Raw genomic sequence first — 18,487 nt, 5'->3', positions numbered from 1 at the left:
GCAAAAAGCACAACCTAATAGGCTTACCAACTTCTAGAGGGAAATGAAACTCAATAATGTATGGAAATGAAAAGCAGATAAACCATAAAGAAAGAGACAAAAGTAATGGGGTAACAAGTACAGTACAGACTTTCCTTTCAACATATTCTAAATTGACATGACACAGAACACACATAAGTTTGATTAAGGTGGACTGATAAGGTTATATAGAATGCATGAGTTAGGAGTTTGAAAGCCTTTAATACATACCTGAACCGTCTGGACCTGTGGAGACTGAATAACGGATGGCTGGGCTGCCTGAATAACTCCATGGACTTGAACTGTCTGTCCATTAGGCAACTGTACTAAGGTCACTGTTGGGGCAGAAGATGTTGCATGAGCTGTCGGCATAGATACCTACAAAAGAGAGAGAGGGAATATATATTAGATTATTGCAGCATCTCATTATTTGACTACCAAGAAAATTCTTAGCAGTAAAAGGATGATGCCTCTTCTCCTAGGAAGGGCTTTGGTAACCAAAAGTGTTTAAAAGGGACACCAGAAAACAAAATAAAACAAAAAAACACACCCCTGTCTCGGCCCAACATTTGTCCTAATTTGTAACTTAATTTTCTGAAGAATGTCCCACTGGCTCTAAACATCATGTTATAAAACCACTGCCAAGAAATGAAGGAAACACTTATTTTTTGAGGTAATGTAATCAAAACCTAATATGTGTCCCTCCCTTGCAGCAATTAAATATTGCTAGAACTGTGAATATTCCTACAATGAATATTTCCTTCCAAGCACTGGAATGGGTTATCTAGGGAGATGGTGGAATCTCCATCCTTAGAGGTTTTTAAGGTCCGGCTTGACAAAACCCTGGCTGGGATGATTTAGTTGGTGGTGGTCCTGCTTTGAGCAGGGGATTGGACTAGATGACTTCCTGAGGTCTCTTCCAACCCTAATATTCTATGATTCTATGAGATGTTGCTGACTCACAAGCAGAAACATATGGGAGCCGAGCTGTTTGTTTTCAGACTAGAAAATGCAGGAGAGTATTTGCCAACTGTAAAAAGTCAAAATTAGTTAGGGAGTCAAATTTTGAGACTTGTTAGAAAGTATAGCCACGAAGTAAATCAAATCAAGTAGCTGGCAATGTCCTTTTAAATGAAGCCTACAGACCAACTGTTCAAACAGAGTAACAATGCATGTTTTCAATGGAAACAAATGGCTTCTAGGTAGTCATTTCAATGTTATACTGAAAGATACACAACTAAGAGTAAATTTATTGCTACAAAGAACAATGGTTACAATTTTCAAACATGGGTGCCTAAATATGGTTTTTGAAGCTTAATTTAGAGCTTGTCTACATGGTGAAGCAATGCACACTATAGGGGTGTGATTTCTAAAGAACACCAATGTGCTGTGCGCTAACTGGGCCACGCAGACCCTGCTGGCGAGCATAAAAAGTTCTGTGTAGTGCTACGTTAACACGCACTAGTGTATATTGCTGTGTCATGCAAACAAGCCCTCGAAGACCCAAGTTTGAATATGCTAATCAATGTCACTATGTTTAATGGAGTTTTCAGGCAACTTAATAACTTTTGACTAAAAAAATTCTATGAACCTCAAATAATGTCATACAGCAGCATTAATATTTATTGTAATGCAGAAGTGAACACATTTATATCTTAACAAATGAATGATTTTCAAAAGACTGATCTCTGAATTTCCATAACCAACAATCCTTTATGTGGAAGCCTTGTTTGATAGAAAATCAAGGGAAATTGTACTTGGATCACCCAGGTGTCTCCCCTTTATTCTCCAAATTTGGTGCCTGTCTTTTTGCTCTCTATTGTGAAGATGGCTGCTGCAAAGATGCACTGCATTGCTGCACAGCGGCACTTGACCAATTTCACATGTGCCATCTGCAGCTGAAACCAGGAGCTACAGTAGCACGGCGCTACTCTTCTTTGGCAGTTGAGGGGCACTTGTGCCATGATGTCAGTTGACTGGAGGAAGGGTAGTAAACAATCTGGGAGACAAGCTTCTCAGGCAGAAGGGAAACAAACTTGCAGAAAAATCCGCTTTTTAATGTAATTTTTAAAGACAAATTAAGTTCCATCATCATGTGGCCTTATTAATAATGAATCCAACTGACTGAAGCAGTTCTTGCCAATGAAAGCAAAGCTGATCAACTGAAGGCTGTTGTGCTGTTGAGCTAAGCCAACATCTGATAATGATTTCAGCAGATGTTTCTGACTCATACCTAATGGAATCAGTTTACCTTATTCAAAATAGCAAGTATAACTTTTCTCTTTACTAGGGGAGCATTCCCTAGCCCTCGAAAAATGTAACAATAAAATTATAGAATCATAGAAACATAGGGCTCAAAGGGACCTCAAGAGATCATCAAGGCCAGCCCCTGCACTGCGGCAGGACCAAATAAACGTAGACCATCCCTTGCAGGTGTTTGTCCAAACTGTTCTTATAAACCTCCAATGATAGGATTCCACAACCTCCTTTGGAAGCCTATTCCAGTGTTAAAGTATCCTTATAGTTAGAAAGTTTTCCCTAATATCTAACCTAAATCTCCTTTGCTGCAGATTACTTCTTGTCCTACCTTCAGTGGACAGGCAGAACAATTGATCACTGTCCCCTTTATAATAGACTTAAACATATTTGAACACTGTTATCAGGTCTCCCCTCAGTCTTCTTTTCTCAAGACTAAACATGCCCAGGTTTTTTAACCTTACCTCATAGGTCAGGTTTTATCATTTTCGTTGGTCTTCTCGGACTTTCCTAAAGTGTGGCAGCCAGAACTGGACTTCGTACTCCAGTTGAGGCCTTGCCAGTGCCAAGTAGAATAGGACAATTACCTGCAGTGTCTTGCATATTACACTCCTGTTAATACATCCCAGAAGTAACTGCATCACATTGTCAATTTATATTCAATTTGTGATCCACTATAATCCGCAGATCCCTGCTAGCAGGGCTACCACCTAACCACTTATTTCCCATTTTGTATTTGTACATTTGATTTTTCCTTCCTAAATGAAAAACTCCGCACTTCTTTTTATTGAATTTAATTGTGTTTATTTCAGACCAATTCTCTAATTTGTCTAGATCATTTTGAATTCAAATCCTGTCCTCTAAAGTACTTGCAGTACTATACAGCTAAATTCTGAGTGTTTCAATGTCGATTATATAAAACCATAATCCCAGTGAAAAGAGTTTAACACTTGCCTATTACAAGGTGTCATGTATTTTTGTAAACATGAAAGTGGTAAATGATTTCATAATCATGCCATAAGACAGACATCAGAAATTCACAAAAAAAAGAGATGAGAGTGAGACGTAATTTTATATACTTTGGGGGAATGCAAATAATTTACAAAGTGAAACTGTTACACAAGGGACTGATGCCATAGGCCATATTCTATACTCATTTACACGCTGGAGTTACTCCTGGCAAACATCAATGGAACCTGGGAAAGAACTGGGTTCCAGAAATTAAGAAGATAATTAGATTTGCATTATTTCTGGCCTCTACAAAGTAACTTTTTTTGAGACAATAAAGGGTCTAATAGTGCCCCAGTAAAAGGGAGACAACTGCAGAATTTGAGTTTCTGATTAAAAGCAAACAGCATACAACAAATGGAAGTCTGTTCCTGTTGCTTATAATGTTCGTTATATCCATCCCTTTTGTTAATAATGCAGTATTCTCTGCATTATTTAACCATATAAAACAAATCAGTTGTTTTCTTAAGAAATAGGTATACTGTCATAACAAAGTTCCTAACTAAACTAAGCAAAAGCCTGTTTATACAAGTCAGTACAGAAACACAGAAATTCAAAGTTTCGAAGTATCTTTAAAGGATGGTGGGAAGGAATGCTACAAGTAAAACAAAGTAATTCAAAAGTCTATATCTGTAGTCTCTTTATAAATGGATTATACATTAAAACTACTTCAGTCCTAACACAGTCCAATATGATACTGAAGCTAAATCAACAAGTAGTACTGTACAACTCTCATTACAAAATTAAATGAAACACACATACTCCCTGTTCCAGACTCACATAAAATGGAACATTCTCTCATCCTCCTCAGAAAACAGTTTCCTTCTGACACCTTATGCAGTTGGGAACAATGCTGTAAAAATATTAAACCAAACCACTTTGTACCTGGGCTAATGTTGCAATCTGCGGTTGTGCCTGTACAGTCATCTGTTGGCTTTCTGCCTCTGTAACGGCTGCATCTCCACTCTGCTGGTTCTCTGCACCAGATTCCATGGTCATTTAGTTACCTACAATCACAATGATGTGTGTCATGAGTTTGGGTTTGCCTCTTTCATGGCTTACGTATCCATGTAATTCCATTATTATCGGTGGAGCTGGTAGCAATGCATACAGTTAATGTAGGCCAACATTTCATATCATAAGACCTCGTTTTCAGTTGCTTATAATTTTTCTTTTAACCATTCAGGAAGAAATTTTCTGTGCCAGCTGTCTGTCTCAGGCTGAATTTTCTGTTAAGCTTCAGTAAAAATAGTTTAGCAATTTCTAATAACAAGACTTGAAGAAAATACGTTGTTTGCCCTACGTTAAAATATTCTTACAACCGCTTTGTTGAGAAGTTCTAGTGCTTCCAGGGACTCAAAATCTCTCAGGAGGCTTTCCCTGTCGTCAGTTATATGCCGTTTGCCATCCCCACGAAAACCTGCCCCAATTTGGCCAAGTTATATAAACCTTCAAAAAAACCTACAGTTTGCACATGCTCAGCAACTTAAGTTTGGCAGCTAAATTCGCTGAAGATTCTATATGAACTATTCATGCTCCATTCCCCACAAATCCTATCTGTGATCACACTGTGCACGGACCATCCCCACAGAGCAAGTGAATATGTGCCATCCCTTGGACTGAGCAGGATGTTTCTTACAAATGCTGTTCCTGTGAATAAAATTTTACCCACAATTGTGGGTAAAATTCACCTGCCAAAGAAAATAAACATAGATAATACTGGAAGTCACTTCCAGAATGGACCAATACCAACATAAGGGATTTGGCATGATTTCCAATAATCAACCCATAATATTTTGAAATATTTTTGGAATTAGCTTTATAAAAATGTCGGAGGGCTTTATGCTGTTTTGTATACAACATGAATTTTCCTTGGCTAAATTACGCATCATAGACAGCTCTTAATACAATCTTATTTTAAGTGTTAATTGAATAAGTGTTTTTCAGTAGAACATACAAAATTCTATACAATGAAGTTGCATAACTCCAAAAAGCAAGCATGTAGGGAGAGTTTACTGAATGTTAAATCTGCACCAATCTGTGAAAGTGACGTTACAATCGCCTTTAAATACTCAAAAGAAAATATTTAGCATGTAATAAAGAATTGCCTCAAAGTTTAGAGAAGTCTTCCAATCACACTACCTTTCAATAAGCACCTGAATATTGTACAAACCAGTCACTTCTTAATGGTGGTGGTCTAAACATTTCATATGAAATATTATGGTAGAGAAGCTTCCATTTCAACAAGAACTGTGATTCAGAATTACTGGAATGTATATTCTTTGGGAATAGGCACTGCTCTCTTTTAAAGCGATCATTGTCTTTCACATTCATTCTGTTTATCACACTTCAGTCCTGGGTAAAATATGAAATCTCGATGGCTTGGATTAGAGTTACTGCATATCAGACCAATGAAAGTAAACAGCATTAAAACAAGTATCTGTGGAATGATGATCAACAATAAGAGTGAATTCTGGACCAGTTTAGCCTCTACTGAATATTTCCAGACTGTTAAAGAGAAAGCTCCATAAATACTGAAAGCAGCAACAGAAGACCAATTTTGCGTAAACACTTTTGTTTTCTTCAGGAAAAATACCAATGGAAAGATACAGGTGCCAACTACCTTAGTCATGTTCCATGGGAAAAGAGGAAGGCACTGTGCATAAACCAAAACGTGGTCATTCCAATACAAAAAAATATTCCCTCAAATCAGCAACCTAGTTTTAGTGCTATCAAGTACCACATATGTAGTTCCAACATCAGTTTGGAAACAATTAGAAAAGTCCCTGGTTAAGATGGAGTGATGTTGTAATTAAGTATCACTAATTTAAGGGAAATATAACATAAGAACACAGTGATTCTAAAAATCCAAACACTATGCAAAGGAAGGAAATCAAGGTTAAGTTACACTTAAAAAACAAAAAGCACAAAACCCTCTCCATTTCTGGAAAAAGCAAGTTAGGTTCTCCAAAGCATTCCAAACTCTGCCCTGCCTCCCACTGATGCCAGAATTTGTATATTCCACAGAAGGCAGACATGAGTCTGACAAATATCACAGCTCACAGATACCTGATACTCTATAATTTGGTAATCTGGCAGTGAATCTTGTAGTTTTAATGTATTTTAAGCAGTTTATACCTTACAAATTTTCATTAGGACTTCAAGAAATACACAGCCTGTGGCCGGGTAACCATCATGAATCATGCAATCAGAATTCAGATTGCAGGGGCCACACCATTGTTCATACACAGAATACAATTTTCATCTATTAGTATCTACAGGAAGCCTGCCACTGAGGATCAGAACAATTTAAGATTGGTTCATTGCATCCAATGGTGGGTCTGAGGGAACAATATTAGGAAGGTAAGGTGAGATTTGGATAGGTCTTTGTGTGTCTGACCTCTAAAAGGTGTGATGTTCGGGTTGCTGGTTGGTCAGGAGAGAGCAGACTGGAGATACTATGGCCATTTGGTTGGCAGATGATGCAGATATTAGTATTTCAATTGTGGGATGTGTAGTATGTGGTTGATTTTGTCTTAGTTGGAAAATGTAAAGGTTGCTTGCCTAAGAATATCTCATGAATGGAGTTTGAGCATAGATAGGATAATGGGGTTGAGATAAGGTTGTTTGAGACAATTTAACTCATCATTTTTATATATTCTATAGTTTGTTGTTTTGTTCTATAGTTCAAAGTTATTAAATTTTGTTTAAAAATAAAACCATAAACTTCCTTCCTTTATAATGCTTAATTTTGTGAACGCCAGTGTTTATCTATCTTTAAAGTTAGAAAGATTTATTTACAATCTTAACTCTGACCTTTGATTATGTTTTTTGCATGGAAATCTCTTTAAGTTATTAAACAGATATTAAGATTTGCTGTGTAACAATCTGATGTACATAATTCACTTCTAAACTAGGAACATATTTGTAGTGTGAACCTTCACGAGAATCCATGCAATAGTTAGTCCATGATCCAGAGCTGTCCTAAACCTCTCAACCCAAGCTCTTCAGCTGAGGACTTCAGGAAGTCAGCAAAGATTTTAGTTTGCAAGGAACAATGAAACATCTATAGCACACAGAAGTGTCATTCTGAATATTATAATGTCTTCTTCAGACCATGAAGACTTTCTAGTCTTCCTTAGGTCATCAGACCTTTCCACAGATTTAAAAGTTCACTGTAAAATGTATATAGTTTACATACATGCTATTCATGGCTTTTCCATTGACTTAATATTTGTGAAACCCTGTGTATATGTGCAAGTCTTTTTTTGGTATGTACAGTAAAGCGGTTCTGTGTCAAAGAAGGGAAGACACATTCTTGCTGTCTGGCAAACCTTAGCGATGTGTTTATCCAGACTTCTCTAGGGAGAAAATCTGCTAGATTTTTAAAATACTATTTGCTATACTATCACAAATCTTTTTCATATTCCATTTAATTTCCCCCAAAAAAGTAACTTAAAAAAAACAGTCCTATGCACTATTACTACTTATTAGTTGTATTACCATAGCAATCAAAGACGACATAAATGAAACAAACTGCAAGTTTGCACTCCACTGCACTGCTTATCAAGGCGCAAAAATGCATGAGACTTTTGAAACAGTAACGGTTGGTCTACTTCCCCCTTAAATTAAACTCTATTGGTATTGTTCCTCTAAGTCCTATTGTCGAGACAGATGCAAAAACAGAGACAGAAAGGACATTTGTACAAGAATTTGGGTGAGTGTACATCTAACATCTTTGTCATAACCTTACGAAGTGTGTATGATCATTTCAGGTTCAAAATTCAGCTATAAACCAGGGATTAATGGAATCAAATAAGGCAGATCAGGACATTGTTGAGAAGCTAAATGATTTCTTTACAATAGTCTTCAACAGAGGATGTTATTCCTCTCCCAGATCCACTCCTTTCTGGTAGTAAAGATCACATACTACCAGAGACTAAGGTGACAGAAGAATAGTTGCTGGAACAAATAGATCACTTAAAAAGCAGTCACTAGGCCCAGGGGTTCTGGAAAAGTCTTGAGTGTCTGAGCTGCTAGCAAAAACACATAAGCTCTCATTAAAAACAGCTACCATAACAGAGAATTGGAGGGTAGCAAATGTTATACCTATATCTAAAGAAAAAAAAAAAAGATATTGATCCAGGGTATTACAGACGAGTAAACTTAACAAATATGCCCCACAGTATCCACCTGTACCTCTACAGTCTCCCTCCTGTACCCCACATTCCCGTTTCTCTCAGTCTATTCCTATCCCACGTATTCTCCTAAGTGCGTCACTCTCCTTCTTGAACATCACATTCCACTCCCTCTCCACCTCTCCCTGCATCTCCACACTCCCCTGCAGCTCTCACTTTCCATTGAACCTTCACAAAAATCGATTGCTGCCACACTCTGGGGATCTGACTTTTCCCTCAACATGATTTAGATGCCCTAGCAGCAGCCAGAAAAGATTTGTTTTTTTGTTTTCTTGTTTTCTACATTAGAAATTGAAGTCTTGTCTCTCCTGGAATACTGTATGGATGACTGGAAAATTAGTATGATCTTGACATCTCATACAAAGGAACTGAACCCCGATTAATTGAAATGGGAAGTGTTTAAAACTCAGACTGTTTAAAACTCTTACCTTCTATTCAGGTATCACACTTCAGAGAAAATTTCTCGTTGTTAAAGATTTAACACCCTGCCCCTTCAAGAAAGGAGTGAACAAGCTATCCCTGCATATTTCTGAGTCTTCCAGTAAGGTCTTCAACAAAAAAATGAACATCCCTTGAAACATTCCTGATATTTTTAAGGAAATCATCAAGTAGAAAACCTTTCAGGCCTTCTTCATACAACAAAAATAAGAATAATAATTTAAAAAAGGATGTAACTCCCTCCGCACCCATTTCATACGTTACCTTAAAGAAACTGATACTTAAGACATCAGAAAGCCAAAGTATATTTAACAGAATAAATTTAAATACTATTTCAAGAAACACTGTGTCTTTACATAGATACATATATCCAGTTTTTGAATCTGTAACAAACTGCATGGATTCTATTTTGACCCCTTCTATGTCACTTTTGTGCAAACATTATTGGCAGTCTTTGGCATTAGATCAGTTCAAGGATGTTCAGGTAGGAAATAATCTAGCATTATAGTGCCTTTGTACTACAGTATCTAAACAAATTTCATGTAGCTCCCATTAATAATTTCACTACTTCATTTTGGCTATCTAAATGACAAACAACTGGCAAAAATTATTGGGGCTACAATTATTTTCATCCTCAATTAAAATCTCACAACCAAGGATGTGAGTGTCTGATCTCATCATAAGTACAAAATGTAACATCAGAGCTGTGGAACACCCAAGTCAGGAAATTCCTGTGTAGTTTTTGGCACACACTAACCATAATACAGTAAAATTTTCCTTTAACAGGAAGAATGAGATAGAGAAAATATACACACAAGATGTCTGAGTGAATGTTGTCTAGCATTTTTAACTATTGGAATGTTCTAATTTGAACGCTTAACACTACAACCAGAATGTTACACTACTATCTAGGATTTTTTGAATTTAAATTGTTTTGTTTTAAGTAAAAGAGAACATGGTGGTGATCTAATTGCAGAGTTTATTTCCTGCTGCACACTTTCCATAAGTGTGCACTTATGTTCTGGTCCTGCAAACACATACATGCATAATTTAACTCATGTGAGTCATCCCATTGCCAGACATTTGCAGAATCAGGGCCTGAACTAGTAATGCACAAATTCACTCATCTTTGATAAACTAAAATTATTCTTTTTGAATGATCAAAGTCACTAGTTTGACATTTAAAACTTGATATGGACATTTTTTGTGTATTCTGCCAAAAAAACGAATGTCTAGAGTATTTTTAAATGGGCATTTCCCCCCACCTTTGCTGAACTTATAGCTGAAAGAGTTTTCCTAAAACTTTTTTTTACAAGTATTTACACAGACTAGAAGCATGGAATATTCTAGTCCAAAATGTGAATGTTTTGGGAGGCCATGAGCATGTGAAATTCAGGAAAGTGATGGAGGGAATAGAAAGAGATGTGTGTCATTTTACACAATTTCTGATTTTTATTTTTTTTTAATTTTAGAAATCCAGGTCTTACCTACCTGCGGCTGGGAGCATGCCTCCTAAGCCAGGCAGAGAGACAGGTGCCGGCTCTGCCCAAGGTAGAGCACTAAAAATAGCAGTGTGGACGTGGTGGCATGGGCAGTGGCTTGGATTAGCTGCCAAAGTCCAAGCCCACTCAGCTCCTTAGGTCCAAGCTCAGGTGGCTACCCTGAGCCTCCGACCATACCGCAATAGCCACACTATTTTTAGCTCACTAGCTTGAGCAAAACTAGTGCAAGTCTGTCTGTGCAGAATGTAGAAATACCCTATAGACCTAGCTGAAAAATGACCAATGATTTCAGTGGGTTTTGGATTAGACCCTAAATGAGAGGGGAAGATATTTTTATTCAACTCTCTTCCTTTTTTTAAAAAAATAACAGCAAGTTTTGTGACCCAGGAACCTCTTGGTGCCAACTGGCAGAAAGAGTGCATGAAGTTTTACAGGCACTCCCTGGGTCAGATACTAGGATAAATCATTAAAGGGTGGCACATGTGAGGTCTCTAAAGAGAGCCAGCAGCCCTGTGGTTGTCATCATCACTGCACAATGTTTTACAGATAGTATTTAAGGACTTGTGTGTCTCTACTGAAAATGACATTCTTAAGGTAGCTAACTAGGAGGTGATATGTCTCAGGCAGATTCCTGTCAAGCAGGAAGTGTGTCTCACAGTGCATACTGAGCCAAATGTTAATCAAGATTTAATGATGTTAATATGTTAATGCAAAATCCTCAAGAGATAAACAGCAGGAGGGGATCCTATTTATGAGTAAAGACAATAGATTGTTGGGGTATAATGCTGGCTGTAAAAATGCTGGAAGGACTTTGGGTGAACATTGCTCTGTAAGACATGAAAGTATCTAGAGAAGTAAGTGTAGGTGGTAGAATGTTTGTTATGATTTTATATGTAACAATTTGTTTCCAATACTTCTACTTTGCTATTATCTCTCTTCTTTTTAAAATAAACATAGACACGTCAATAGTGAAAACAAGTATAAGTGCTGTGTGTTAAGTGGAGTGGTGACCTAAAGTGAAATGGGTAAGCTGGGGTATACTATTTCTTTAGAGGCAACAAATCTGTGAATACTGTGCATGTTCAATGGACCAGGGGCTGGATGCTTCAGAGACATGATCGGAGGGCTCCAGGGGTGCCTATTGCTAGTTTGTAGAGAAAGCAAGGTCTGCATTGGCCTAGAGGGGAGTGCTTGTGTTGCCTGAGGAGTCAGGAAGCTGACCCAGGTACAGATGAGGCAGGTACAGACAAGGCTTCCTCATGCTAACGGCAGGTGATAGCGAGGTGCCTCACAACCCTGAGAACCCCTGGGAAGCAGCACAATATTTAACTTAAATACCCGATTGCTAACTATTTAAGATTCTATACCCTGTCCCTTCACCTGAGAGCTAAAAAAGCTCTTATTCCAGTTCTCTGGATCCTCTAAAGAGGCTTCCAGCAGAAAAAAGGAGGACCAAACTTAATATTTGAGGTGGATGTTTAAAAAAGCCACCACGAAAAAGATTCCCCCTACCATCCAAAGAGATTCTTCCACTATCAAAGAGAAAGAGAACAAAAACAGAAAAAGGCACAACCCCTACTCCCTTTTAAAAAGTTATTTTACAAGTCACCTTTAATTCATGAATATGATTTACTGCTTCCAGCTGGATGCACACAGGTAGGATACTAAAAGGATAATCAGTTTGTTTGCTTTTATTTGAAATTTTGATATATGTTCCAGGATTTGAAATACCTTTGATAAGTATGCAAACAAAAAGAATAAAAACAAAACAACCTCATCCCCAAACACCTCCATGCATTGCAACTATACAAGCAATAGAGATTCTGAAGGCTAAATTTTGCCCTAGAAAGTATGTGACCAACTCCCATGGACTTCAATAAGCATACCGCACACGTTATTAAGAACAGAATTAAGTACAAATATTATGTGGTCTGTTCACTTCTGTATTCCAATTGCGTTTCGCTGCAGCTTGGTATCTTTTATTTATTTACTTTAAAAAAAACAAAAGTACCGGTACCTTATTTTTAACCCCACTGAGTTTTTTGTGGTTCTCCTTAATAGTACACACACCATTTTCCTCTGACAAAAATGAAATGTCAATAAATGAAAGAGCACACCTTTTTAACTTGGTGCTGATATCAAAGATCAAAATATTGAAGCTAATATAATTCAGAAAGTTGCACTCATGTCACTGTAGCAGCATGATAGCCCACTAAAACGATCACTTTACTAGACTGGGCCAATGTGACTTAAACACCAAAGTTTTTAACTCTATGTAAAGAGCAGGTGTCAGGTTATTTTTTGATGGCAGAATCTGGGAGCTGATAATCCTACTATATTATTAGACACTTACCTCTTCTACAAAACAAGTTCTTGACAGGTGGTGTAGGCCCGGTAAACTAGAGTCATGCTCAGCAATATACTGTTCGATAATGGGTTTAATTTCTGGCCCTAGTCAATTATTCCTTTTATCTTTGGCCAGAATCATACTGGGTATAGAACTGAGGACTGGAGAATGAAAAGGACACATGAGAGTTTACATTTCTTGACAACTTACCTTGAAGCCAGTGACTGTAGCAAGTCATAAATCGAACCCTTGTAACACTGTCACTTGTGTCCAGCATTAAACTACAAACCAGTTTCCATTTTGATTGGCAGTTAAAAAAACAAAGCTAGAATCACATCAGTATTAAGACATGTGTCATTTGGGTTTATGATCTCAAATGGGGGCCCCTATACTGCTGCTTTCAAATACTGCAGCTCCCTAATGTCAGGCTCACTACTGTAAGGGGGTACAACACAGTGATTCTCTTCTCTTTTACTATTTAATAGCATGTGAAATATTTTGGGGAATCTCCTTTAGTGGCAGTAGGTTCGGAACATTAGCATCTGATGGTCCTTTGGCTAAAAGAGCTAGGCAGCGCAGAATAAAAGAGAGAAGAGCTGATTCTGAAAGCAGACCCCTTGAGAGAGAGGAAGTGGGAGAGCGAAGCGAACAGAAAGCAGGGTAATGTCTGTGTGAACAATAAGAAAAATGACAGAGAAAGGAAATGAAGACGCCATGAGACCCAGGAAAGAAGCAAGTGCAGGTTAAGCGCCACTTGAAGAGGCAAACATGCACCCGTTTCTCACTGTGTGGAGTTTATCAGGATTTGGAATTGATGGCAGACCTGTCATTTTCATTTAAATAGAACATTTATTTTTCCCCCAAGTATATTCTAATCTCTGAAGACCCCATCCAGTTAGACCTAGAGTAACTGCTTCAGGAAAAAGTGAGATGAACCCATTTAAGGATCTTGATCCATGTGCCACATTGGCTTCATACATACCAATTCACTGGGTGAGGTTCAGTGCAGACGTAACTGCTTGGATTCACCAGCCGCAGAGGCTACGGTAGTCCTGAACCACTGTGGCCTGGTGTTGGTGGTGGATTCCCCCTTTACGGGGATGTCTGCACTTATCCCGGTCACTTAGGCTGCATGTTGAGTGTATGACTTTCGATAAGGCAATAACTAGTTACTGCCGAGAAGTGGGTAGTGAAGGGTATATTAGTAATACAGGGAAACTGGGTTTAAACAACTAGTTAGGGGAGCAAAGATTGGTTGCTCAACAGAGGTGGTCTTCTAAGAAAGGTGAAGTAGAATTGTACTCATATTTGGGGGGATACTTTGCAGCTGGCTTAAGATATCAGGCTGTCTAATAAGGATAGTCTCTTGTACAGACTTTGTTTTCCCTCTGCAGTGCAGAGATTCACAGACTCTAATCATTCAGTCCCTCACATACTGGTTAAATTAACAAAGTCCAAGTTACTCTGAAATGTTAATTTCCTTCAAAAAACTGACATGTAAGTTTCCCATTGCAGCTTTCTTTAAACTAATGCCCTCTGAAAAAGTCAGTAGCTCAAAACTTCTCTGCAGGCATAGAACACTAAATGCAACCTGCAGTAATCTACTAAACCGGAATGCTGCACATCCGTACGCAAGTGGCAATCTTGCAGCTCTACTAGAAAGCAAGGAAACTGCCTCAGCACAGGTGTTTCCTTATCTGATTTATATGGTTACAGAGGATCTGTATAACAGATAAATATGTATTAAGGCTACAAAAGCAGGTATCAGAAAAAACACTACACACTGTATTAAATGTAGTGCCATTATTTGTAGTCTTTCAAGCCAAACTCATTTGTTTGTGGACCGTAGGTTAACGTTACGGTGTGAACATAGACGTCAATCCTTACACTGATCAAGGTATCCCATTTTAGGATTGGATTGATGGCCCACAGAGATCACAATCAGAATGGGGGTGCCATCCTGGTCTATTATGTATGTAAGGTTATGTTTTGAAACAAAATCCTAGCGAAAATCCCCACGATTCTGGAACTAAATAGATTCCAGACAACAAAACATGTCTTCTCTCCCTTCCCATAATATTGGGTGGCAACTCTGAGTAGCTAAAAATTGTTATTCAGTCACAAAAAAGTAAATGATAAATTAGACTCAATGCTTGATTTCTATTATCCAGGCCACTCCTTTCCTTTCTACGTTGGGGTGGATTTGAACACTAAGACCATCTGAGCATGAAGCAAAATACTGGAACTTGAAAAATCTACTGCTGAAGCTCCAAAGTGGTAAAACCAACATTTACAGCTGGAATGTTTTTGTATTATAAAAACTGGCAACTGAGTCAAGACGTTCAGTGCAAGAATGTCAAGTTTTAGACGTGATCAATAGAATTAATAAATTCTATGTACTATGTAACAGAATGTCAGACAACTATTCTTTCTCTATGCTCAGATTTTATAAGTTGATCAGAAGTGACAACTTCATTTTGAATGTATCTGACCCACTTTAGAATCTAGAGCACTAAAGTAAGCATTATTGTAAGTCAGGTTGTACAAAATCATTGCTTCGTGTATAAACTGCAGCTTTTACAGGAATAGATTATTAAAAAAACAAAACAAAAAACATTTTTCATAATGTTTGATGTTTGGAATATACATGACAGTTCAAATATTCAACCCCAAACATATGAATACGAGGTTATATCATATGATGAACACTGACAAGACTTTTGTTTTAAAATCTGTTTAATGAGTTCATAAGGGAAAAAAACAAAAATGGACATGTTCATTAAACTGATTTTTTTCTACTAGTTTATTAATGGATTACTATGTGAAGTGGATTAAATCTGGAAGCAAGATAGCTAGAAACAACAGAGGCCAAATGTTTGTAGTGAATTAAGAACAACAGTCAATATCTATGAATTCAACCTATAGAGTGTTACTGTTTTAAAGTTTTACTCGCTCCATTAGGCACAAAATGAAAGTCTTTAGAAGCCATGTGCACGCAAGGTCACCCCTTAAATTTTGAGACACTTACAAAGAATTATGTTATACACATACACCCCCATTCTCTACAACTACTTTGTCTTTCAGGCTCCACTAATTTTGAAACAAAACTGTCAATGTCATCTTGCTTTAATTGAACTCCCCCATTTAACTCAATGTCACTACTCTTGTAAACTGTTTCTGAAGCGATACAAGGAGTCTTGATTCTATACTAATTGTCCTGTTGTACTAAAACAATGTAACTTGTAAGCCACTTTTGGCAGCACCCCCCAAAAAAAATCTAAACGTAAATTTGCTAAATTTAATCCCAAATTACTCTGCCTTAAAAAAAAAAAAAAAACATACTCAGTGAATAGTTTTTCCATGTATTTTTAATCAGTCTGGCCATTGCAGGAAGGCATTCTCAAAAGAGGGTCTTGCAATATGCCTTATGGGTGGTCTGGATTACTCTGATCTCCACACTTAAACCTCCCCAAGCTAGAACACTAAAACTTCATCTTGAATTTCGAGAACTGCATTGCTCTAGAGCAGCATAGCTGTCTTGGTAGATAGATAGGAATGAGAGGTGGTCCTGAGGTATTGATGACTTTGAAAATCAGGACTAAGAACTTGAACTGGCAATGGAATCAGACCGGGAGCCAGGAGAGGGAGTGGAACACATGGCTGAGGTACCTGCAGCAGCTTGTCCTGTTGAGGTAGTGAGAAGCCTCTTCCTGCACAAAACTGGAGACTCTGCTTTGCTTCTACATTCAGCCCTGGTACAGTGATCCAATGTGGAGATAACAAATGCATGGATAAGTGTGCCCAGATCCAGAAAGAGGTGGAGTTTCTTAACAAGCTACAGATGAAAGGTGGTTTTTTTCGTGTACTGATGCTATTTTATCTTTTAGTCAAACATGAGTTCAATGGAAAAGGAGGACAATGTCCAGCTTAGTTCTTAAGTGTATTTCCCTGCTTCCAACCAGTATCACTTCTTGATTGGACTGAGTTTGAGCCAGCTGCTCTTCATGGATATTTGTTTCATGTACACATTGGCATATGCTTGTGATGCTGTTGGTTGCCTTGGTGTAAAATAAAACAGACAGGTAGGTGTCAATGGTGCACCATTGGCATCAGTGCCCCAGATGTCTTACCATCTCTGTAAGTAGCCATGTAGATACTGAAGAGATGGGGAAACAGGATGGATCCTCAAGGGACCCCACAGGGCAGGGCCTTTGGGATGAAAAGCATCACTACTCTCTGGGTCCTGCTAGAAGGAATGAGTTGAGCCACTGTAGTTCTGCCCTGTCTAAATCTAGTTATGTCATGAATACGAGTGGAAAAGGAGCACCCCATGCTTGGCTGGAGCCAAAACTACAGGCATATCAAACAGTATGTGCATTAAGATTAAGTCACTCTCCATTTCCAGGAGGAGATCATCTTTTAGAGTGCCTGATTGCAATGTATCCAGGATGTCGACAGAATCATGAGATAGAGCTTGATTGTCACTATTTTAATCAATGATTTTGCCTAAGACTGGAAGTTTGGAGATGGGATGGTAACTGGAAAGGTTTGCTGAGTTCAGTGCTGGCTTTTTGAGGATGGGTAGGCAATTACATTTTTCTTACAGTTGCTTCTCTGAAAAAAGTGTTGATTATTTATTAGCAATGGGCAACATTGTTCTTCTCTGGCTTTCACCAACCAAAAGAAATGTGAACCGCTCTGCAATGCATTGTAATCCTAACTGGCAACAACTTGCTAATCCAGTTTTAGGCACAATTCTTACTTCAAAAAAAAAAAGAGAAAGAGAGAGGCCAAGCTGCATATCGTTTGAGATAAGGACACTACTAAGGCCAAATTCACCACTGTCCTGCAGAGTAGGAAGCATCATCAGTGAGTTCTAAGGGGCAGTGCCTCCTGAAAAATATACTGTCTGCCTTGCTCCAGCAGCTGAAGGGGACTGATCAGATCACCACCAAGATAGTGCCCCTGGACTCTGTTTGGGGGTTTCACGTTTCATATTATTTATATCGGTATTACCATAGCACCTATGAGGTTCGAATGAAGGAACATGACATTTTGGAGTTCTTCCTGTCACATGGCTACCTGGAAAAAGGGGGACCCAAGGTGTTCTCTCACCTTGCCTCTTGCAGGGATTCTTTCCTTACCCCTCCTTCCCCATGACTTTTGACAAGGGATAGCTATGTTCCCCCCACACATGTCCAGGCTTCTGAAAGGGGGAACATCTCCCTAGATCACCCACATACTTTGCCCAGTCACAGCTTTCATGGCTTCAGTATGGACAAGTTTACATGACTTTGGTCACTGTGGACAGACGCAGTTAAAATAATCAGTCTTTGGTTCTTGCCTCTGCCTATACTTGGAATCTGCATTTGTTGCTTCCATCTACTGGAGTCACTCTGTGAGAATGAGGCAAAAGGGAAAAGACCGTTCCTATCCTGTTCCCCTGTAGGAGATTTTAGAGCAGCAAGAGAGAAACAGCCATGACTGTGATCAGTTTCACAGAGCGTGACCAGAATCCTGTTGTTTTCATGGTACTGGTTTTATACTCTCTCTAGAGGAAGTTCTCTACACCCCACTAGGGTGTGGATTTTTTAAGCCCCGCTTATATCTCCTACTGCACTTTGTGGAGAGCACACACAAGTACATTTGAAGGTACTGCCAGCGAAGCAGAGCCAGAGGAAGAGTTTTGCAGAATAAGGGCCGATTCAGGTAAATCATGC

The 18,487-nt window shown here is 38.4% G+C and overlaps 1 protein-coding gene across 1 annotated transcript in view; it reads right to left on the bottom strand.

Annotated features, from left to right (window-relative positions):
• CREB1 (cAMP responsive element binding protein 1) overlaps nt 1–18,487 on the bottom strand; it is a 45,862-nt gene that overhangs the window by 18,896 nt on the left and 8,479 nt on the right. Inside the window, exons 2-3 of the mRNA XM_084643888.1 lie at nt 4,168–4,289; nt 250–396 (exon numbers count right to left, since the gene is read on the bottom strand). Of these exons, the coding sequence (XP_084500014.1) occupies nt 250–396; nt 4,168–4,281 (261 nt within the window). The 5' untranslated portion in view covers nt 4,282–4,289. The remainder of the gene's footprint in view (nt 1–249; nt 397–4,167; nt 4,290–18,487) is intronic.

The sequence above is a fragment of the Lepidochelys olivacea genome (assembly GCF_965140295.1).
Source record: "Lepidochelys olivacea isolate rLepOli2 genome assembly, chromosome: 11".
NCBI lineage: Eukaryota > Metazoa > Chordata > Testudines > Cheloniidae > Lepidochelys > Lepidochelys olivacea.
This window is presented reverse-complemented; position numbering and strand designations above follow the sequence as displayed.